The following is a 24,577-nucleotide window of genomic DNA, read 5'->3' on the forward strand; positions in this document are numbered from 1 at the left end:
ATGTAGTGTCACAGGTTGGTTTTATAAACCCTTAAAATAATATTTGTGTATGATAATTGGTAGTGGATTGATAGACTTTATATCATCAGCTTAAGCAAATTTGTAATTATCAATTGGTTCGCCGGGAAGCCTGTTTCAGGAGAATGAAATATCTTCTCAAGGAGGAAATATAACATAACCTCGTGTAGAATGGGATGTTCTCGAGAGTACGAAATATCTTTGAGGGGGTTCAGTATAGTATCTGAGGCAGTGGGAGGGACTGCCACGTGCTGTCTAGTTGTATTCTGGTGGTGGTTTTTAATTTGTTAGCTGATACAGGTCTCAATCAGAGACACGCTCTGGTGATGCATCGTGATCTCTAGCTGCACGTGTCTTTTACCCTTAGTGTTTTTCGAGGGTCAGCGTCCCACAGGCCCGGTTCCTGACCAGACCTCTTGGAGGATGGCCTGATCAACCAGGTTGTTGGTACTAGCTCCACGAAGTCCAACATCTTTATGCCAGGTCACCCTATTTTCTTTGGTTCTGCAAGTCGCCAAGAGGCCCAAAGTTAAATGAGCATTTTTCGTTCAGTAATTAGATGTTAGTTGTACGTAGTAATTTTCTTCTTATTACTTTTTAAGAGAGTTCCCGAGAATCTTGCACGTGCTAAGTCGCGTTGGGAACTGTTGGTTACAGGTTCACGTCACGTAATATTTCTAGATATTTTCAAAGAAGCTACTTTTCAGTAAGACTTTATTTGATTATACTTTCCATAAGATTATTCATTTTGTACCAAGCAAATAAAAAAAAATGCAATCATACTAGAATTTATAGACTTGATCAAGAAGCACTTACCTTTGATATGCCTTTAATGTGTTCCGAGAGCTTTTCTACTCCCTGAGCTTGGCCATGGGTCAGGCTCGTCTGGTGCTTGCCTGGTCAACCAGGTTGTTGCTGCTGGTGGTCTACTTGGGTTGTGAATGTACTCGGAGTGGAGACGAGAAAGATACAGAAGAATGATAAACATTACTGGAAAAATGTGGAAATGTTTAAGAGGAAACAGTAAAAGTTCTTGCATGATGTAACAATTGCCAAGGTTGCGTGGTTGAGGTCCTGTGACACGCAATCATCTATAGTCTGACAGGTTGGTCATTGCGGAAGCCTGGATGAGACCAGGCAACGGTGTCTAATGAATGGAAATCTACGTGGTTCCCCGAAAGGGCCTCTCTTGTCACAATTTAGTGTAGTGTATCAGCTTCTTTTAAGTAAGGCACACGCCTTCCTCTTCGTAAATCAGGTTACCATAATTTCATTACCGTTTACGCAGTGGCAACGCTCTTTGTATTTGTATATTCTGTGTGTGGTGCGTCATTCTTTACATTCTTTTGACTTTAGGAAACCTGTCTCTGGCACATTTAAATTTATTTAGCGTTTTACATTGCTCTTTTCTTCGATCTCAGGTTTATTTGATAATTACGATTTATGCATTCAAGTTTTTTACGGATGCTATTACTGTGACGTCGTAGTAATGTTCACCCAATTCTGTTTGCAGTGATTGAGTCGGTAACGATCTACCGACCGATTTTAATGATTTCTGGTCTTTAGTGCCCCACCATATTTTAGTGGCAGGAAACGAAAAAAGAAAATGGAAGGAAATAACAAAAATAGTCCACCACCTTGGAGCCTTGTTGGACTGGAGGCGCAGCCAGTGGCCACCCATGGCCCTCCAGAATTACAACTACTGATGCCAATAACAAAATCCCCCCAACAAACACAGAATACAACCTCGTTCATATTTGCTAATATACAGGGCCTTAAGCCATCCACCAACAACAAAATACCTTTTATCAGTGGACTTCTAGTGGAGTCTAATGCAACGTTTGCAGCCTTCACAGAGACTCACACAAAAGATCACTTTGACAGTGAAATATGGATAAGTGGTTACAACCTTTTTAGATACGACAGAAAAAACAGGCAACAAGGGGGGGGGGGGGTTGGCCTGTATGTCAAAGAGTCCCTTATCTGCACGGAGTTGCTGAACACCACAAATGAGGTAGTTGAAGTTCTATCAATAAAGATCGAGAACCAAAACCTAGTCATTGTGGTTGTATACAAGCCACCAGATGCAACCTCCCAACAGTTCAAGGAACAGCTACTGAAAATCGATTACTGTTTGGAAAACCTTCCAGCTCCATCCCCAAACATCTTACTGCTTGGTGATTTCAACCTAAGGCATACAAAATGGAAGAATGTAGCAAATAATGTTATAGCTGAAACAATCCCCGGAGGTAGCGCAGATGAAAGGTCACACACACATGAGCTACTAAGTCTCTGCGAAAAACACACCTTAAGCCAGCAGATAGTGGAGCCAACAAGACTAGAAAACACACTTGACCTTATCTTCACAAATAATGAGGACCTGATAAGAGACATAAGAATATCAAAAACAACTAATTCCGATCACAATCTAATCGAAGTCCAGACGTACATGCATAGGGGTCCTGAACAGCAGAATGCATATACCTGTGAAGGTGTCTTCACAAAATACAATTTCAACAAGAACATCAACTGGGACCAGGTAAACCATGTCCTAAACGAAACATGTTGGGAAGATGTCTTAAATGACATGGATCCAAACCAGTGCCTTGAAAGGATCAACTTCCTGGTAGCCGAAGCATGTTCTAGGCATATTCCCCTAAGAAAGAAGAAGAGCAGGAGTAAACTGGAGAGAAAAAGACGCTCCCTCTACAGAAGACGACGAAGAGTCACTGAGCTCCTCAGGAGTGCTAGAATATCTGATACACGAAAGGTGCTGACCAGGGAAGTGGAAACTATCGAACTTAAGTTAAATGACTCTTACAGGAACCAGGAGAGGCAGGAGGAGCTTAAAGCTAATAGTGAAATTGAAAGAAATTCAAAATATTTCTTTTCATATGCCAAAAACAAGGCAAATACCACATCTAGTATCGGACCCTTACTCAGACAGGATGGGACTTACACAGATGACAACAAGGAAATGAGTGAAATATTGAAATCCCAGTACGACTCTCTGTTTAGTGAACCACTAATCGGTCTGAGGATCGACGACCCAAATGATTTATTTCTTCATGAATGAGCCTCAAAACTCCATAAATGTATGCCAGATTTCCGACATTACCCTAACTCCGATAGATTTCGAAAAAGCCATTGACAACATGCCCATGCACTCCGCCCCTGGCCCAGACTCGTGGAACTCTGTTTTCATTAAGAACTGCAAGAAACCCCTCTCGCGTGCCCTAAGTACACTATGGAGGAGGAGCTTGGACATGGGTGAAATTCCAGTCACTTAAAACAACGGATATAGGCCCACTCCATAAAGGTGGCAGCAAAGCATTAGCTAAGAACTATAGACCAATAGCTCTGACGTCCCACATCATAAAAATCTTTGAAAGAGTGCTAAGAAGCAGGATTGCAAATCACCTGGATTCCCAAAATCTGCACAATCCAGGGCAACATGGGTTCAGGGCAGGTCGCTCCTGCCTCTCACAACTACTGGATCACTATGACATGGCCTTGGATGCACTGGAAGAAAATCAGAATGCAGATGTAATATACACAGACTTCGCAAAAGCATTTGACAAATGCGATCATGGCGTAATAACCCATGAAATACGTGCTAAAGGAATAACTGGGAAAGTGGGGAGATGGATCTTCAACTTCCTAACAAATCGAACACAAAGAGTAGTGGTCAACAGAGTTAAATCGGAGGCTGCCATAGTGAAGAGCTCTGTTCCACAAGGCACAGTACTCGCCCCCATCTTATTCCTTATCCTCATATCAGACATAGAGATATACACCACAGCACCGTATCATCCTTTGCGGATGATACTAGGATCTGCATGAGGCTGTCATCTGCTGAGGACGCGGTTAACCTCCAAGAAGATATAAACAAAGTTTTCCAGTGGGCAACGGTAAACAACATGATATTCAATGAGGACAAATTCCAACTACTACGTTATGGAAAACTGGAGGAGATAATAACTAGAACAGAGTATACTACTGACTCCGGCCATACAATAGAGCGGAAAAATAATGTAAGGGACCTGGGAGTAGTAATGTCTGAGGATCTCACTTTCAAGGATCACAACAGTGCCACGATCGCACGTGCAAAGAAAATGATAGGATGGATAATGAGAACTTTCAAAACGAGAGATGCCAAGCCCATGATGATCCTTTTCAAATCACTTGTTCTCTCTAGGCTGGAATACTGCTGTACATTAACATCTCCATTCAAAGCGGGTGAAATCGCAGATCTAGAGAGTGTACAGAGATCCTTTACTGCACGTATAAGTTCTGTCAAGCACCTTAACTACTGGGAACGCTTGGAAGCACTTGACTTGTACTCGTTGGAACGCAGGAGGGAGAGATATATCATAATCTACACTTGGAAAATCTTGGAAGGAATGGTCCCAAATCTGCACACAGAAATCACTCCCTACGAAAGTAAAAGACTGGGCAGGCGATGCAAAATGACCCCAATAAAAAGTAGGGGCGCCATTGGTACACTAAGGGAAAACACCATAAGTGTCCGGGGCCCAGAACTGTTTAACAGCCTCCCATCAAGCATTAGGGGAATTGCCAATAAACCCCTGGCTGCCTTCAAGAGAGAGCTGGACAGATACCTAAAGTCAGTGCCGGATCAGCCGGCTGTGGCTCGTACGTTGGACTGCGTGCGGCCAGCAGTAACAGCCTAGTTGATCAGGCCCTGATCCATCGGGAGGCCTGGTCGTGGACCGGGCCGCGGGGGCGTTGATCCCCGGAATAACCTCCAGGTAACCATTGGAGGGAGACAGTGATGGTTGTAGTGCGTCTTGACATTGAAAGATATCTACGTCTATATTTGTTATTGAAACTTTGTAAACTCTTGGCTCATATTTTTCACAGTACCAATTTTTCAGTATGGAATGCGGTTGACGTCTCCTTGTGTTTTGCAGGGTTGGATGGAGCTTTCTTGCATGAAATCTACCGGCATCATTGATTTTTTTTGCCTCTCGGGTCTGTACTCTTGAAAAATTGTTTAAATTTGCTGTCACAACTTTATCCAGCTCATTTCACTTTTTTTTCTTTAATACCCTCAGACCTAAAAGTATTTCATCTTCCATCTGTGCTTCATTGCCCCTGCTCCTTGGTTGTCAGTTAATTTTTATCAGCTCTTGTCAAGTTTTCTCCCGAGTATTTTAAACGAGGTTAACTTTATCTCCCATGAACCTTTCCACTGTCAGTCTCTCTTAAGTCTCGTTATTTTAGCATTATAGCTTCAGACAAATTCCATAAAACCTTCACGATTACGATATAATGGGGCGTTTACACCTGGATGTGCGTGAAAGGTGATTTAGTGTAAGTAGTGTGCTTATTAATACTTGGCTAAGTGTTGGTAGCATTTAACATGTAAGTAGCACTTTTAAGCCCGGATGTGCTTTGTTTGCTCCACAACACGTGTCCCTAAAAAGCGCACAAAAAGAAGAATGGTAGTTGTATCTAAAAAAAAAAAAAATGAGGCAGAGGAGGTGCAACACACAAAAGAAGTCTTCCACCTATAGCTTAACATCATCAGGAGCCCTAGAAGAGGATCATAAACTGGAACCTGTAGATTGTGTGGACAGTTCGAGGGAACACTACCCTCTACAGTTCTTCCTGTTCACGGCCCGGTCAACAATGGGGCCCATGCTATAGAAATATATCTAGTTGAATGAATCCTGTTAGGCCAGCATGGACCAGTAACTAGCACACTGGCCTGTGAGTCTTAGGATTCGCTTGTCATGGATTCGAGCCTCATCCGTTCTGTCATCAGCTTTTAATTTATGCTTTAAGTGTTTCAGAAGGGACATTCTCATGCCAATAAAATTGGTAAACTTGTCAATCTGCTCACTCCATCATCCATCACATAAGCAAGATACACCCTGGTAAAAAGACAACGTTCAGCAAAGAGAGATTTATTAGTAGCTACGACATTTCACCTACACAAGGCTTTATCACTTGACAAAGCCTCCTCTAGATAAAACGGTGTACTAAGTCTCCTTTTTTTTTTTTTTTTTTTTTTTTACCACATGTTGGCTACGCCATACTGTTGGATGTTTGCAGCGGTTCAGAAGAGGTGTTCTAAAGTTATCGCATGTAAACCATTGCACTATTTGCAAGGAAAAAAAATTGGCTTCGAGCCTTTATCTAAATAAGATACATCGATTTGAAGAGAAAGAGGCATTCTCAAATTAGAACATGGAAATCTTGAAGAAAAAAAAAGTCGACCACCATTGCAAGTGAATATTCCTTAAATCGGGATGGAGGATTGGCTAAGTATTGATGGTAATGTTCGGGTTGACGTCCTGAAGAGAGTGCAACCGCATGAGAGAAGACGCGAGGTGTGGGCGGGTATTGGACATTCATGAGCCCAGACTGACTGGTTTCTAAATATGGAGGGAGAAGTTTGCAGGTGGGCCGGTTATGCCAACATTGTGAACCAAGGACTCTAACATGACCCACTGTCCTTCGCTTGCTCCCGCATCTGCATACTTAAATACCTTACATAACTCGAACTTTGTCCCGGTAATTAGTTTATATACTTTGTACGGAAGCTGGTGCGCGTGCTCACAACACCAGGTTAGTTTATTTTAGGCGCGCGCATTTGCTCATGCACAAAAACTTAAGCAATTCTGTCTGTGATTTTTTTTTTTTAAATTACCCAATGAAAAGTTTCCTAAAACTATTGTAAAAACACGAATAACGTGGTTTAGATTTGATGTTTTCTAGAAACTAACATTTGCACCCACCTGCGCTTTTCCTCTTTTAAATTTAAGTCGCACAATTGTCGATGAGGTCGCTGAGAGAACTTTCTATCTACATGTTAGTCACATTGTCGCCTTCGTTTTCCCTGAAGACTGCCATCACCCACCACCACTCGACTGTCATGACCGCCGACGCTTATATATCATGACTGTCTCCCAATTTATCACCACTGTTTCCACCCGTCACCACCGTCTCCACCCATCACTACCGTCTCCACCTATCACCACCGTATTAGTCTGTCATGCTTGCCGCCACCTACCTGTCACAAACATGTCACTACTCACTGTCCATCTAAACAGTTGCCACCTTCTTAATCCATAACGGCCATCATTACCAATAACACCTGTATTTCCCTCCCTCAATACGCAACCCAAATACCACTCCTCACATTATGCATTACCCTTCTCCACACACTATGCATATCCACTCTCGCAACACAATCCTTTATGCAATCCATAACCCCTATCGCAAACTCATCCCATCATATACCCCACCGACAACTATATTTTATTAAGGATAACCTAGATGTATTTGGTGAGTGAACTTGTTAAAATGATCTTAATTTGGTTTTTCTCCTGTTTCAGGTAAGGCCCGTGTAGTGTTGTGTGTTCTGCTAATAACACTCGGTCTTGGCTGAGGTAGAGTTGGCCTAGTGCCTCCAGCCCCAAGCTCTTGCGTGTATTATGAAGAGGCCCTTCAGCAACAACCCTGCTTACCCCACCTCCTCCGCAACCCTCTCCCACGACGACGAGGACGAGGACCAGATAATGCACCAAGTGCAGGTAGGAGACGTACCGCTACACCTCATGTCTTAAAGCAACCCAGCCTCGTTCTATTATTTTTTTTCGTACGATGTACCCAACTTCGATTTCTTATAACGCTTACTTAATGAAAATTTACAGATGTTATGTACTTCAAGATGGGGTAGGCTACGTAGTTATTAAACATGATAAAAAAAGGTTAAACATAAAAGCGGCGATACGTTTACCAGCGAAGTGGTCCAGCGTTAGCAAATCTACACAATTGTCACTCATCATAGGAGAATGGGTTGCATAAAGTGTCACAGCAATCCTCTTCCATAACTCTGGCATAGGTTCGGGAGAGAAACACCTGCTCAAAAGGCATTGCATCAATGTAATTCGTTAGTCTATCAGTATATTGCGATTAGCATGGTTAATTAGGCAGTCAACCAGGAACAATATATAAAACACTAAAATCATTCAGCAGGGCGGGAGGAGGAAAGTAAGGAGTTTAATAGTACAGATATCAGATGCTAGGATCTAAAGTAATATAAAACCGAGGCAGTTTTGACAGGAAACTTCATCTCCGTCACACTTTGGTGCGGGAGAGAGAGAGAATGATAAAGTTGATAATTTATTTCCAGTTATAACCGCTGCCGTTCATCAACAACAGCCCGCCTTATAAATTAGGCCTCTTGGAAACTGTGGTCTCATGAGATCTCCAGGTTTTTCTTAATTGGCAGGATTCTTGCCATTTGCCGAGTCGCTAAGCGAATTGCTAAGGGGAAAAAGTTCCTTGGAGATTGTGAGGTAGAAAGTGTTGATCCTTGAGCTTACAAAAATTGACAAAGCTAAAAGCTATGATTAAAATTACCCTGGCCAAAATTATGAGGGGTAAGTAACCTGGCTTAGTGTTGCTTCAGGACGTTATTAATCATTAATAATCAGGAAGTTATTAATCACTAGTAACATGTTAGACTAACTGCCATATATATATATATATATATATATATATATATATATATATATATATATATATATATATATATATATATATATATATATATATATATATATATATAATGTCGTGCCGAATATGTAAAACTGGTCAATTAGCAAGAACTCATTTAAAATTAAGTCCTTTCTAAAATTTCCTCTAATACGTTTCAAGATATATATTTTTTCATTAATGTTGATGTAAAGAATTATAATTTTGCACGAAAAGGAACTTAGAAAACTTACCTAACCTTATTATAACAAGAACAATTTATTTTAGCCTAACCCAACTAAATATATTTTAGATTTGTTTACAATAATTTAATACTAAACAAACAAAGTGAAATATATTTTTTTCGTTAGGTTCAGAATGATTTTGGCGAAATTATTGCATACACAAATTTTCACTTGTCCTATCTGGCAAGATGAACGTTGCTATTTAAGCCAAGATCCCAAGTTCTGCCTATTCGGCACGACATATAATATATATATATATGTATATATATATATATATATCTATATATATATATATATATAATATATATATAAATATATATATAGTCGGACTTGAGTCCTGGAAATGGGAAGTACAATGCCTGCACTTTAAAGGAGGGGTTTGGGATATTGGCAGTTTGGAGGGATATGTTGTGTATCTTTATATGTGTATGTTTCTAAACTGTTGTATTCTGAGCACCTCTGCAAAAACAGTGATAATGTGCGAGTGTGGTGAAAGTGTTGAATGATGAAAGTATTTTCTTTTTGGGGATTTTCTTTCTGTTTTTTGGGTCACCCTGCCTCGGTGGGAGACGGCCGACTTGTTGAAATATATATATCTATATATATATATATATATATATGTATATATATATATATATATATATATATATATATATATATATATATATTTATATATATATATATATATATGAGAGAGAGAGAAATTCGTTCAATGATGCTATCGAAGTAAACGGCTGCGTTTTATTTACTTCTTAAAAGAAATATAGATTTAACGAGTCAAATATTTTACATCGTTTTGCATATTTTATTTGACTATTTATAGAATCCTAAGAGAAACTGTTAAAGTTACTCACATTTTCAAGTCTATGTAAGAGCAGTAGGTCCTCATGGATCATACAGCAATATGGTATGTTGCTGTATGATCCATAAGGGGTTAGTGCTCAACAGGGAATATAATAATTTAATAACACTAGGAAATGCTCTGCTGTTTCTAAAAAACACTTGATCACTGGATGAATAAAGTTGCTAGAGGTCGTTTTAAAATTTGGTGCAAGAACGTCATCTGCGAAAGACAGTAACGTATAAGCTTGTTATAGCTTTATTGGGAACGAACAAAATGAACCGGAAATCTAATGATTAGGCGAAATATTCGAGGGAAACGTTGTGAAGTGAACCACCCAGAAATTTATATTAAAAGTATATAGACAACAACTATAATATTAGAATGTTAGTAATAATGGAATAGATAATTTGTAGAGAATTTTATTTTATTTGCAACATTTAATATGAATCTTCAGATTCAGTCACTTCCTCCCCAGTTTATCGTAGCTGCCCCTTGCCTCACTGCCACAGAAAATGGGAATACCTGTTCTCTGTCCCCGTAGACTTCCTTCCATTCTCTTCTGCTTGCTAGACTTAAAATTATTTTAAACCGATGTTCAGTAATCATAAGTTCTTTCCGGGTTTGAGTATAACCTTTTATTGATTCTTGGCTTATGCTTCCTGAACCATAGACTTTATCATATTATCCTTGACTGACGCTCCCAAATACGAATGTTGATTACCCTGGTTGACGCCCTGGATATACTACCTGTAAATCATTCAAAATTTTAACTGACGACCCGTAGATAGCACCCATTCTTCCGTAGCTCAAGTAGCACGTACTTTTTTTTTTTGCATAGTTTTGTGTGTGTGTGTGTGTGTGTGCGCGCGCGCGCTTGCGTGCGTGCGTGCGTGTGTGCGTGCGTGCGTGCTTTCCTGTGCAGTGAGTATTTGTGTTTGCATTGACTGAAATCATTTGATTATAATTTTGGCATACTTAACAAATCGACACAGTAACCTGGATGAGCGGCCGTGTTGCCGTTGCCTGAGAATAGACACATCGTTAAATAATTTAAAAAGTAGTTAAAGCTCCGAAAAAGTTTGAAGCAGCAAACAGCCTTAAAGATCCTGCGACTTGAGACGCAGGTAAGTCGTACGTAAGTGGCGAACATTGATACGAATGGTATTACGATCAGATGAAGTAACCTTGTTACCAGTAATGTTGCCAGTAATGTTTCTGGGCATTGTGAACCATCATTCTTTTTTTTTATCACCAAGTCTGTATATATCAAAAGGGTTTAAAAAAGACTTTAAAAGGGTTAGATGCGCATAATCAGTTTTTGTGTGGCTATGTTCGCGACCAAAAAAAAGGTATGATAAACGACAGATGTTAATTTACGACTGAGTTAATTTACGTGTATTTCTTTCATATTCGGTCGACATATAAATAGGTTCGGTAAGCAATCTATCGATACATTAGTTGGTTTCTATTACCCTACTGAAAATATATGTAAACATGCACGCAGCTGAGTTATTTGACACGGATCTACTAACTAGTACTTATAAATATTCTGTAAATAAACAAGTCTTTACCAAGATGAAATGTGTTGAACATACTCGTGTTTTCTAAATATTTATCATCAAAGTTTTGCTTTAAGCTCTCGAACCAGATACATATCTCGTGATTCCCGCTAATTATTTTGCACTCTTCACCTTCATTTTCAATAGCTTAAATTTTTGTTTGTGTTATGTGACTCGGCTTCGTAGGTAAATGTTTGAACTTGGGTGAAAACCAGTATCTCCAATATATATGTGGATATATCCTTGCTCTCTTCAAGAGGAATTGGAAAAAATTACTCTTAATTCCCGATCATTTGGGTTGCATCTACGTGCGCCAACCCCTGGTTCATCACACCATCAAGCAGTAGACCTGGGTTGGGATAGGACGACAGGCACCCTTAAGAATGTTATAAGAATATTGTAGTAAGCCGAAAAATTGTGGTTCTTTGCTGTAAGCGTCTTGTATTTCCAATATAACCTACTTCCGGTTTGATGACATGTGAAAACACTTGCTCCTAAAGGCTGGATGCAGAAAAACAGTTTTTTAAAGAAACTAAATTGTTTTTAAACTAAAAGTTGTTTTGTTTGCAACCAGAAACCATTGTTTTATTATAAAACTAAAAAAAAAAAAACTTTTTCTTCTTGGCTCCTCTTAATCCTAATATATTGGTTTTAATAAATTAAATTTATTTACCTTTTTATAACTTTCCAATAGCTTCTTTAGCAATAAACATTGCACCCAGAATGATTTAGCATTTATTTTTAGTGCCTCTTAATGATACTGAAAAAATTGCTGTAACAAATTGTTTATTTTACTACTGTAAAGTAGTGATGCTTGACGTTACTTTCATCATAGAGGTTTCTGTAGCTCGTGGCTCGTAGGTGGATAGAGAACCCATTGTTTTAAATGTGGATGTCATGGACGATACTGATATAATGAATGATGATCTCGTTAAACTGAAAGGTAATGGAGGAATCCAAGTGATATTTGAATCAGTGACGCTGTAAAACTTATGGTGTGCACAGTTCAAAACGTTCCCACAGGTTAGCAGAAACAGCTTTGGTTCTCGTGCCATTTGTCACCACCTGTTTGTGTAAGGCAGCTTTTTTTTCCTCATGCACACAAAAACGAAGACTGAAAACCGTATCGATGCACGTGATGGCATGCATGTGGTTATTTTTTAACAAACAAAAAAAAATCACGAACGTAAACAAAATAGTCACAAGATAAATGTATCTTCTGTATTAATCTACTCCACCTTTATATTTATTTTACAGTAAAAATAAAGTTTCTATAAAGAAACTAATGTTTTTGTTTATTTTTGACAGGGGGTGGGTACGAAAATAAAATGAGACAACCCAAGGGGTACATGTACTAATAAGCTTAAGAACCATTCGTTTAAATCGGCCAACCCGGCCTGAAGGGAAAACATAGATGTTGTTCGAAAATAGTAAACTCATTAAATGTGTTATTCTTCGATTGTCAGGGATGGCGAAAAGTAGTTTTGTGTAATAAAATGACAACCTCTTTCATTATATTTGAAGTTCTAGAACGTTAGTGAGAATTAGAGAACATATTTACCTCAGTTATTTAAATCTTTCATCTGGAATTTATGAGCAAGTAATTCACCTCAGTGGAATTGATTTTTTAATATTGTGTTGGCCTTGATTTTTCGAAGGTCTCTCTTTCCCCAGTTATGGTATTAAAAAAGTGGAGAGTGGGTGTGGTAGGTAGGGCGGCGAGAGGCGAGTCGGGTGGGTGTATCTAAATATAGCAACAAACGTTGCTTCCCTCACCTGTTGCTCCAGCCACCACTGCTCTCTGGTGGCGGCCTCCCGCACTACACGTGCCATCCCCCCCCCCTTCTCTCTCTCTCTCTCTCTCTCTCTCTCTCTCTCTCCACCCTCCCTCTATCTCCACCCTCCCTCTCTCTCTCCCTCCCTCTCTCTCTCCCTCTCTCCCTCCCTCCCTCCCTCCCTCCCCTTCCCTCTCCCTCCACCCTCCCCTTCCTTCTCCCTCCCCCTCCCTCTCCAACTCTTACTGCAACAGCCAGCAGCACTAGCCGAGCCCGCATCCCTCCATGCCGCATCACCCCTTCCCCTCCCTTGTCTTCTTTTCATTTGCAGCCTTGAACGCAACAGTTCATCTGTTAGTAACTCTTGCCATTACCTCCATTATGTACATCCCTTCCTATTCCTCACTACGCCTCTCTTCCTTTTCCTACATTGCCTTCCTAATCTTTACCTTTTCAAAGGCAAAGGTTCCTCTTTTTTCTTCCACTACTTTCCTCCCCTTCCTCTTTCCTCGTCTCTCTCTTTTCTCCCTTTTTCCCCTTCTAGCTCTTTCAGAAAACGACTGGTAGCCTCTCTTGACTCTTCCGCTTCTTCCTTTCCCCTAATTTTCCTCCATCTTTCAGTCCCTTCATAGGCCTGTACCCTCATCTCTTCCGTACTCCCTCCCTATCACCTCCCGTCATCTTTGACCTTCCCTCATATCCCACACTGACTTCTTGCTATCACTGCCCCTTCCCTTCCCTTCCCTTCCATCATGTCCATTAGTGGTCATATACCTGCATGCTGCTTCTGTACCAAAGTCACCTCTATAAGCAGAAACCATCAAGCACAGCAATTAACTGCCGACAGTCAGTAGCATCATGAAACACTACCATTGCCACTGACATTACTGCCAAGCTTCACCATCATTATAGTTCACCCTTGTTACCGCACGCATGCCACTATTTCTCACTCAGAGCTAAAATTGCCGCTATAACAGTTTTCCGGGTATAACACTGCTAATTGTTAGAGGCTTATTAGTTCGGGAGGACAGACAGTTGGGCTCTGAGGACGGCGAGTCGTAAAAATAACATTCAAGAGGCTCGTCCTTGTTAATGGGTAATAATTATGAATCGGTTGGTAAATACGCGGGAGTGGAAGCCGTGACGTAGTGTCATAACACATTAGAGTACAAAATATGGCACTTCCTTACTTTTACCACTGTTTTTTAATATTGTACCATCTAAACACTTGTTTTGGTTGTTCCTTTGTAAAATGCTCTTTTTTACAATTTATTATTGTTGGTCATTTATTATTCCGGGAGTTATTTAGGTTTGTGATAATTCGTTTTGCTTTTAAATAGTGTGCAGCGACATCTGTATGTGTGACAAATGGTTTAAAACAGACAAGTTGAAGATTGAGACACTTATGCAACATATGGGAATCTTTATTGAGGAAACGTTTCGCCACACAGTGGCTTCATCAGTCCAATACAAATCAGAAATGTGTAAGGATAGGAGGGATTTGAGGTAATCAGTACAGCTCTATGCTGTACTTTCTACAAGATTGATGGACTGAACACATCGACTCCAGGCGGAGGGACTGATTACCTCAAACTCCTCCTCTCCTTACACCCTTCTGATTTGTATTGGACTGATGAAGCCACAGTGTGGCGAAACGTTTCCTCAATAAAGATTCCCATATGCTGCATAAGTGTCTCAATCTTCCACATCTGTATGTGCCCAGTGAGTCGAGGTGTAGTGGTGTTGGAATGAACCCCTACTTTAATTACGACACGCCATTTACTATGGTGAGAGCACCACAAGTAGCCACAAGTCCACAATAACTCATTGGCATGATTTTACAAGTGCCCTGTTAGTCTGCTGGTTGGCCCAGCAGTTAACTATGGAATTGATATACAATACCATTTTCATAATTACACCTGTCTGACACAGGAACACAACAGAATCTTGGTACAGACATCCTCCACAACTTTATTAATTGCCCACTGTGAAAGTTAAGACACATGTGCAACATCTGGATATCTTTATTGTAGACGTTTCGCCATCCAGTGGCTTTATCAATACAGATTCTAGGACATAATTAGAAGCATCGTGATGGAGGAGAATCAAATTCTCCTCCACCACGATGCTGTGAACACTAACTCCAAGACTGAGGGACTGATTACCTCGTCTTTTGTATATAGTTCTGTCTTCTAATTATGTCCTAGAATCTGTATTGATAAAGCCACTGGATGGCGAAACGTCTACAAAAGAGATATCCAGATGTTGCACATGCGTGTTAACTTTAAAATTGTCGGTATTTTATACCTTGCACAATTGCCCACTAGTTATGAGTGCGAATGGTTGGATTTGAGAGGAGCCTGCTTAGCATGGGCCACTAAGCTTGCTGCAGTGCTCCTCAATTCTTCTACTAGTGGGTTTTGCCTCGTGCGACGCCTTCAGACTAACACTCCTCACCTTCAGCGGTATATAAGGCCCCATTCTAATGTTTGAGCTTCACATTGTTCCAGACTGTGGAGCTGAACTTCTGTCCAGGCTGATGGACTGGCTACCTCGAAAATTACCACTTCAGAGTAGATGGAGTGATCACATCATATCAGCACTACTGTTGTCTGTATTTATTATCCTCTGTATTTGATTTAAGAAGCGTACCGTGTAGGCGAAACGTTTCAGTAATATAAATTACCAACTACTGCACGTCTTACTTATCGAGCAGATTATAATGGAGTCTAGACTCAGACCGGTCTTAGATGGTAAAAAAAAAGGTAATTTATCAAAACCAGTCACATGTGTATACGTTAGGGTGTATGCAGAGAACATTAAGGAGTGAATATAATGGTATACAATACCGACAAGTAATTAAGTAAGACATGTACAGCAATTAGGTAGCTTTATTCAGAAACGTTTTGCTTACACAGTTTCTTCAGTCGAATACAGAGTAGACAGCAGTGAAAGTATAATGATGTAATAATCCATCGCCCTCGACGAAGTACTTTCGAGGAAGTCAATTCCTCAGCTTGGAGAAGAGTTCGGCTCATAGTCTAGAATGATGTGAGGCTAAAGAATTTCATGATTCAGCGTCACATAGTTCCATTCTATACAGCTGAATGTATAGGTGAAAGAGTACCACAAAAGGAAGTGAGAATTTTTACTAGTCAAGAGGCAAGAGAATAACAGACCAAGCGTCTGGAGGAAATGCGTGTCTTTTATCGTCCTGTTACATGTATGCAAGTAGTGGTGTGTGCACACCTCCAACACCTGTTCGCATAAATTCTTATACTTTAATGAGCGTGTGAGAGCAGAAAGTCGTCAGACTGGACTAGGTTCATCTAGTGCGTAGGGTTTCCTTTCTTGATGCTGAAAGCTGCAGAGGAATCGTTGGGACAAGGTGAAAAAAAGTGTGAAAGATTGAGTTTTCTACTAGGAGAATGTATATAAGCAGGTGAAGGAAGGGAATAGACGGACGATGAATCTGAGTGGTATTAAACGAGAGTAAATGCAATCTCGTTCTCCACACGAAACGTATGTTTTCCTACGCGTCGCTGTACAAGCTATGCACTAATCCCTTTTAATGCAGGCGAAATAGTATATCTGGAGAACCTACAGAGAACAAATTCACTAAATTATTGGTAACGCCTGAAATCCCTTGAACTGTATACACTGGAGCGTAGGCAAGGAGCATGCATAATTTGCACCTAAAAAATTAGAGAGATTAGTCCCAAATCTGCACATTGAAATCACTTTTGCAATATCGAAGAAACCCAGCCCACGGCCAGGCTCTGGGAGTAGATAACTCTGGGAACTCATCAAAGGTATGGGTCATCGCCCCACGGCCTGGTCCCAAATCAGTCCTACCAGTTGCTGGTTTGATCAGCCAGGCTGTTGGTACTAGCTAGCTGATCAGAAACTGGCTTGAAGGCAGCTTGGAGGTCTGTTGGTAAGTCATCTCCATTAAGCTTAATGGGCGGGATGTTTAAGACCTTGTTCCCATTACTCTTATTGAAAAGCAAAGGTGCAGTGAATACACTAAGAGATAAGTGTGGCCAAGACATTTCAGCACTTTTTTTTTTTTTTACATTAAGGGGAATTATCAACAGAACCCTAGATGTCTTCAAAAGGATACTTGATGCTTCACGTTAGTTCCCGATCAGTCTGGCTATAGTACCCGTGTTAGAGCAGGTGCTGCCTACACTAACAGCCTAATTAATTAGGCCATCAGCTACGAGGCCCGATTTGGGACCGTGCCGCGGTCAGAATTTTCAAGGGGTAATGTAGCTTATATAGTTGAAAACCGTACGCTCGATGTATGTAGTGAAGTACAAGTTAGAGGGGGAAAGGAACAACATGCTTTAAGGTCACTTGCTGAAGATGCGATGGTAGATGGAGTAAGAACTGGTGATATGGGGATAAGAGTGGCGAACGGAGTTAGGGGATGGCTGGCGGCGGCTGGTTGGTGGAGGCATAGTGAATTATTTCCTTTTTAATTGGGCACAGTTGGTGGGGATCAATAGACGGGCCGTTGAAGAGCATTGAGCCTACACCCAAATGATTTGGGTACAGGGGTGGCAGTGGTGGGCTGAGAAGATGATGCCATATAGTTGTTTAATTAATGTATCGGTCAGTGACTTCGGTGATCATCGCCTCCGCGGCCCGGTGCCGAACACGAAGAGGGAATATTATAAGAATAAAGCTATTAAAAACCTGGCGACGATAAAGCAGTGTATACTAAATGTAAACCATACCACGGGTGGGGTTAGAACCCGCGATCAGAGAGCCACAAAATTCCAGACCGTCGCGTTAGCCACTGGATCTTATTGTAGCTAGCTGGTCCAGTGGCTAACGCGACGGTCTGGAATTTTGACACTGATCGCGGGTTCTAACCCCACCCGTGATATGGTTTGTTTGCAATCGTGTCATTACGATTTCGTGAGTTATACTAAATGTCAGTAGAAGTTTGTAGCATTTACCTGTCATCTCACGTGTTCATGAGACAAAGCCAAGACAAACAATCCTGACAGTACGAAACTTTGAACATGCGCCCGTTTCACTCCACGACAGAACGAAGGTACCTCCTTGGATCATTGCTGTCTACTAAGGTACTACCTGGAGTTATTTCCACTGGGCCGTGGTTTTTCATTGTTGAGTTCGTTAGCATGTAATAGTTTGAGCACGACCCGCAGTTACGTTGTTTTACAGTATAATTATTGGAGATAAATATTCAGGCTCAGAATTTTGCCTAGAGTGAAAGGAATAAGCTGCACTTTTCCATGGAAAACAGTAGCTACACTATTTGTCATGTATTTTTAATTTAAAGGATGTACTGTAACTTTTAACGACCTCATAGTAGTTATTGGTGAAGACTGTTGAACACTTCTAATTAGTTGTTGACGGGGGTTTTGTTAACCTCTTTTGGATGGCCTCAAACTATTCATTGGAGTGGAAGTGTCGAACTCTTGTGAACGGTCTCTGACTCGTAATGCAGCAATAAATATTCGGTAACCAAGTCCTTTCTTGTAGGTGTGCTGGTATTTGCAAAATGTAGCAACTATATCTGATAAGATAAGATAAGATAAGATTTCGTTCGGATTTTTAACCCCGGAGGGTTAGCCACCCAGGATAACCCAAGAAAGTCAGTGCGTCATCGAGGACTGTCTAACTTATTTCCATTGGGGTCCTTAATCTTGTCCCCCAGGATGCGACCCACACCAGTCGACTAACACCCAGGTACCTATTTGCTGCTAGGTGAACAGGACAATAGGTGTAAGGAAACGTGTCGAAATGTTTCCACCCGCCGGGAATCGAACCCGGGCCCTCCGTGTGTGAAGCGGGAGCTTTAGCCACCAGGCCACCGGGCCACCCTAGATCGTATAATCTGAGCATTGAAACATTCCGTAGGAGAGCGGGAGCCACGACAGACTGTGTAAAATAATCCTTATGAAAAAGTAGGGGAAGTATACAAGAAAAAATTGTTCCTTCAAAATTTCAGAACAGCCAGGCTGTCGTGATTGCGTTGGAGTGTTCAGTGAACACTAGGCTGTCTGTAACCAGTCCTCGTTACACACGAAATTGATTAATTGATTTTAGATTGTTAGTTTTTCCTAAGACAAATTACAGTCGCATAAAAGTAATTTCTGGCAGCTGAGGTTACTGAAGTCTCCGTTCGTTGGAAACTATGCGCTTGTTAGGCACCGTGTGAGGACGGGCTGTGGTTGGAGGCCGGCCGCGGGGGCGTTGATCTCCGAAGCCATCAACAGGTAGTGGTTAGTGGTAGGTTATTCTGCAGAGGTTTCACAGGAATGCTTTGTTGGTTTCAGTAAGCGTTTGATGCGTGTTGTACTCTCCTAGATGTTTATTGATTTTTTTTTTTAGACCCAGGGGCTGGCGGCTACACTGTTGTGGATGCTCTAGTGAAACAAATGGTAGGCACACATCGACATCGATCAGACACACATTAATCCCCCCCATTCCCACAGTCCCCAATTCTCCCTTGTTCCCCTCTCCAACTCCCTTATTACCTCTCCCTTATGCGCCCCAGTATCCGGTACTAACCATGCTCCCTAAATATGTTAAGCCGCCATTAGATTTTTTTTTGGTACCATGTCCAGTTCAGAGAGTGGTGTATCCCGTAAGATCTGTTGGAATTAAGATTTTAAATAAGCATTAGTGCTGTACTAACACGTGTTTGACTCTTAGTAATAACCTTGGGGAGACCTTCGCTTAAGCTGGTGCCATTTGGGCTGACTCTGCCTTGTCATATTGATGCTCTAACTAAAAACCGTGACATTTTAGGGCATTGATGTCTGGATGGTAATTAAGTGTTAATTTCAGTTCATGGATGCTAGAAAATAAACTGTGCTGTAAATTTTATAATACGGAGTACTGGTAACTGCCAAGTTTAGCCCATTAGCGGAGGAATTTTTTTATGCAGTAATAGTGACTGAAGTAGTCAGCTTTCTCTCCTTGGTAGCGAGAGAATGAGCTTGTAAACATTTATTCCATTGTTAGAGAGAGAGCACACAACTTTTACTCTATTTCTGTGGTAAAGAAGTTAGCAACTTGGTGAACTACTGGTGGAAGAAAGTGTCAGTTTCGGTACAGGTGGTTCTAATACATTGATGGCATAATCAGTTAGTTGGAGCGCATTGGTAGTAGAGAAAGTTAACTGCGAATCTGAAACACGCTTGAACAGTAATTTCAAAAACTAATTTTCCGTCGAAAGATGATCGGCCCGAAACCCAGAGCTTTAAAGCAAAATATTCTATAATAAGGGGACTTATTAGCAGACTCCTAGCTGTCTTTAAGAGGATCTTAGTAAGTGAATTCATTGTGTCAACTGGCATGTCTGGTCCGAGATCGGGCTACTGGAGCGATGACTTCCGAATTGACAACGGGGGGGGGGGGGTAGAACAAAGGTTTCAGGAGAAAACTTAACCACTTCCTGCACCAAGTGCCCGATCAACCGGGTTGTTTGTGGCTAGTAAAACCTTCGGGCCGCTGGCAGCAACCTTTAGTTAAAAAAAAGTCTCGACTACCAGGGCTTTTATTAAGCTAAAAATACAAACAAATAAAAAAAAAGTACAATTGACCATGGTGGCCAGTTGTATTGTAGGCAGGGTTTAAAAAGAAGTGTATTGAATTGATAAAGCCCCTGGTGGGCCATCCGTTTCCAAAATATAGCTTCTTCACTTTGCGTAAGTGTGCCTTTCAAGAACAACTTGGTTGATCAGGCAGTTAATTGGAAATTTGGCATCCGGAGGTGCTGTGAGTGCAGAGGATCCCTCAGAACCGGTCACAGTTGCTTAGAGGAATGGAGAAGGAAAAGAAACATACAAGGATAAAATTTACCAAGAGTAAAATGAAAAAAAAAAAGTTAAGATTAAAAGTTTTATGGGTTACACTCCATTGATGTCTATTTTAAGACAATTTAAATAATTTTTGTTGGTGAATTATTTAGTTTAGTAACCCCCTTCCTCCCCATTCCTTACCCACTTGCCAATGGTATATAGGTAAGCTTTTCTCTCGAGCACGAACAGCCTGATTGACCTGACCATGGGGGACGATGATTCACTAAACCATCAACAGGTTTTTAGGAATATCAAAGTCTGAGGTCTACATATACTGTCGATTATATCCACTATGTACCGTCGACTAACTTAGAATAAATTTCTATTATGGTATGTGGAATGTAAGTAATTGTCGTTGAATTGTTTTGCTTGTCTTTGTAATATATGACTAAATTAGTCACACTAGTTACAAGTTTGTAACTAGTGTGACCAATTTTAGTCATATATTAGTTAGCAGTTTGGTAATAAGATCAGCAGATGCTTATGTAGGATACAGTTAATAACCAAACTGTTCCCTTACTATGTAATTAAATCATATACGCTCGGCATACTGCCTTGTGAGAAGCATTATTGACAAACGAAGACGAGCCTGGTCCAAGGTGGGCGGGCTCTGGGAGTAGAAAAACTCGGAATTTATCAAAGGTAACCCATCTGGAATATGCACTGAATGTGTATGAATACCTTTTCCTAATATTTATAGTACTCGTCATTCACATTTAGATATACACTGAGAAGGCTGCTGAATTAAATTAAGATATTAATAAATAAAGTATATTATCTTGTGGCGGGCCCGATCACATGAAAACTTTTTAATTTTAAATTGTTGGGGGCGAAGTTTTTTTTTTGCCTAACGAGAGGTTTGTAACAGTGATAGGGGACCGTGCAAACTACGTCAAACTAGTTTTGTGATTATCTCGTTCTGTGTAGCCATACTGAAGTTACTGCTGATGTGTGACGGGCAGACTGTTGGTTGAGCTCCAGTTAAGTTCGGTACTGCAGCGCTTCTTATTCATTGTTCCAGTTCCTTTTCTGTTTAGAAAACTAAAAGTTGTCTGTGTGTAAGCGCTTGCGCGTGTGCGCACCGTTGTTGTGTTTGTGTTTATATTTACTCACAGGTGGGCGTGTGTTCACCTCTTTGTCTCGCACATTTGTGTGATTATGTGGGAAGGAGGTAGAGCTTTTAGCTCCCGCCTCTCTTAACCCATTTCTGAAAACAGGAGTAATGCTAAGGTCTTTGATTTTGTGTTAGTCAACGTACTTGTTTTGCCTTATAGCCAAAATTTATCGATTTAGCTTTCGCAGCAAAGATCGTGTTTGCTCAAGAAGCAGAGCTTGTATGAGAAAATTTGAGCTAATTATTTTGTTTGGGTGCAAAGTCGTAGAAATTGCAAGTCGTGTTTATTCCGATGAATGTATCTATGAATATGTTAAAAGAATTGTAAAATGTAATTTCGAAGAAAATCGTGGTTGAGCACTGTGGAAGTAACTCGTAGGTGCGTGTGTGTGGAAGTGGTGGTTGTGTAGGTAGAGCAGCTGGTGGGGGTGTTGGTCTCTTCTCCTTGTGTTCACCTTGACGACCACACCCCGTGACGGCTTACCTGCTCTGCTACCCAGCCTTCCCTCATGCTCACTCCTCTCTCCCCTTCCCACCTCACCGCTACTTCACCTGTGTATTCTTCCACCCCCGCTTCACCGCTACTTCACCTGTGTATTCTTCCACCCCCGCTTCACCGCTACTTCACCTGTGTGTTCTGCCACCTCCGCCTCACTGATGCTTCATCAGTGGTTCTTCCTCCGCCTCACTGATGCTTCATCAGTGCTTCTTGTGTGTGCAAGAATGGTATATAATACCGACAAGATGAAATTAAGACACTTGTGCAACATCTGGGTATCTTTATTGTAGACGTTTCGCCATCCAGTGGCTTTATCAATACAAATCTCCACGACTACGGTGCTCTTCGCACCTACTCCAAGGTTGAGGGACTGATTACCTCATCTAATGTATATAGTCCTACTGTCTTCAAGCTATGTCCTAGAATTTGTATTGATAAAGCCACTGGATGACGAAACGTCTACAATAAAGATACCCAGATGTTGCACAAGTGTCTTAATTTCATCAATGGTTCTTCTTCCGCCTCACTGATGCTTCACCGCTACTCCTCCCCCCACCTAACCTTAGAGAAATTGTAGACTAGTCTTTTGATAACGAATTATTTTCTTAGGATGAAAGTTAATTTGTTATAGTATTTAATTTGTGCTTACTGGATTGAATAGTTTTATTCATTAGCGTTAGTGTGTAAGATTGCATTTAACATTTAGTTAAAGTTCCTGAATGACTATAGGTCGACGCACTTCGTAAATTCAACTTCCTTCCCCACACTCGCCTCCACACAATCCTCCACTACTTGTTCTGTCCCCTCCCACTCGCCTCCCCACAACCCTCCACGTAGGTGTGTGTTAGTCTGTCAACCCGCCACTCTTCCGCTGCTTCACCTGCTATTGTTTCTATATTGTGTGGTTCACACATCACTGTGATCCATGCAGCCCCTCCCCGATTGCTTCCATAGGTATGATTTGTATTAAAATAGAGGTATATCGGTCATCTAAACCCCATGCTTCTCTTCATATACTTCATATTGGGTTTACAGTTAATATTTGTTTATAAAATGTTAAAGTGAGAAGCCTCCTGACTGTTTACGTGAACAGTCTGTTCAGAGTTTCATCTTGAAATACCTAGATCTAATTGGGATAGATGTTTTTGTCTGCAAGTTACTTGGAATACAGGCAAGAAAGATGCACAATTTACGCTTGGAAGATCCTCGAGGGATAGGTCCTAAATCAGCACACACACAAATCACATTTTACCGAAGAAAGAGGCTCGACAGATGGAGCAAAACATTCCCGGTGAAAAGCATGTGTACTATGAGATAACACAATAAGTGTAAGAGAAACTAGACTGAAACATCATTCATTAGGATTACCATCAGACCCCTGTCTTCAAGGGGGAGATTTTAAGTTTCTCAGTTCAGTTCCTGTACTGCCCCTGACCACCAATAACAGCCTGGATGATCATTCCCTGTTCTATCAGGAGGGTTGGTCTGGGACTTGGCAGTAGGAGCGTTGACTCCCGAAAACATTCTTTAAGTCTTATCCAGGAAGGCTGCGTTGGAGTGGCATCGACCCCTTCACTCTATATAGAAAAGTTGCCAAGGAATGATTTAAGAAAGACAGAAATGACTAAAGCCCATAAGCCTTCCAAAACGATGATAATCAAACATAATAAACACGTTATGTGGAAATAATCACTAGAGATCCATCGTTTGTGTTTTTAAGTTGCATCAAAGTCTTAATAATCGTACGTCTGACAATCTAATATAAATCCCGGAATATCTGGGGAATTTTAAGTCTTGTATATGTAAAATCACAACAGCAATCCTGGTAGAATGACTTAACGTACCATCGATTACATACTATAGCATCGAAATTAGTAGATTATTCAGTACCAAAGGTCAGTTAATTTAACTTAACATTTGACTTCTGTCTGGAAAATTTCCATATTCTTGTGTATGCAAAATCACAACACCAGTCCTGGCCGAGTGATCTCAAAAAACGTACTATCGATCACTTGTCATTACAATAACGAATTGAGAAGGTAATCCCATACCTGAAATACATTAATTTAGCTAAATACCTGGTACCTTTATGAAATACCCAGTTAAGCATACCTAGGTGTCTGCTACTGCGAGTATTGTTATAAAATATCAGCACTGCTTTACTTTAA

General features: G+C 40.8%; 1 protein-coding gene across 15 annotated transcripts in view; it reads left to right on the top strand.

Annotated features, from left to right (window-relative positions):
* heph (polypyrimidine tract-binding protein 1 heph) overlaps positions 1-24,577 on the top strand; it is a 603,602-nt gene that overhangs the window by 343,414 nt on the left and 235,611 nt on the right. The window contains exon 2 of one of the 15 annotated variants that reach the window (XM_070092721.1): positions 7,386-7,583. The exons of the other annotated variants lie outside the window; for them this stretch is intronic. Coding sequence (XP_069948822.1) covers positions 7,485-7,583 — 99 coding nt within the window. The 5' untranslated portion in view covers positions 7,386-7,484. The remainder of the gene's footprint in view (positions 1-7,385; positions 7,584-24,577) is intronic. 15 annotated transcript variants of the gene reach the window in all.

This window comes from Cherax quadricarinatus, chromosome 40, assembly GCF_038502225.1.
Source record: "Cherax quadricarinatus isolate ZL_2023a chromosome 40, ASM3850222v1, whole genome shotgun sequence".
Lineage (NCBI taxonomy): Eukaryota > Metazoa > Arthropoda > Malacostraca > Decapoda > Parastacidae > Cherax > Cherax quadricarinatus.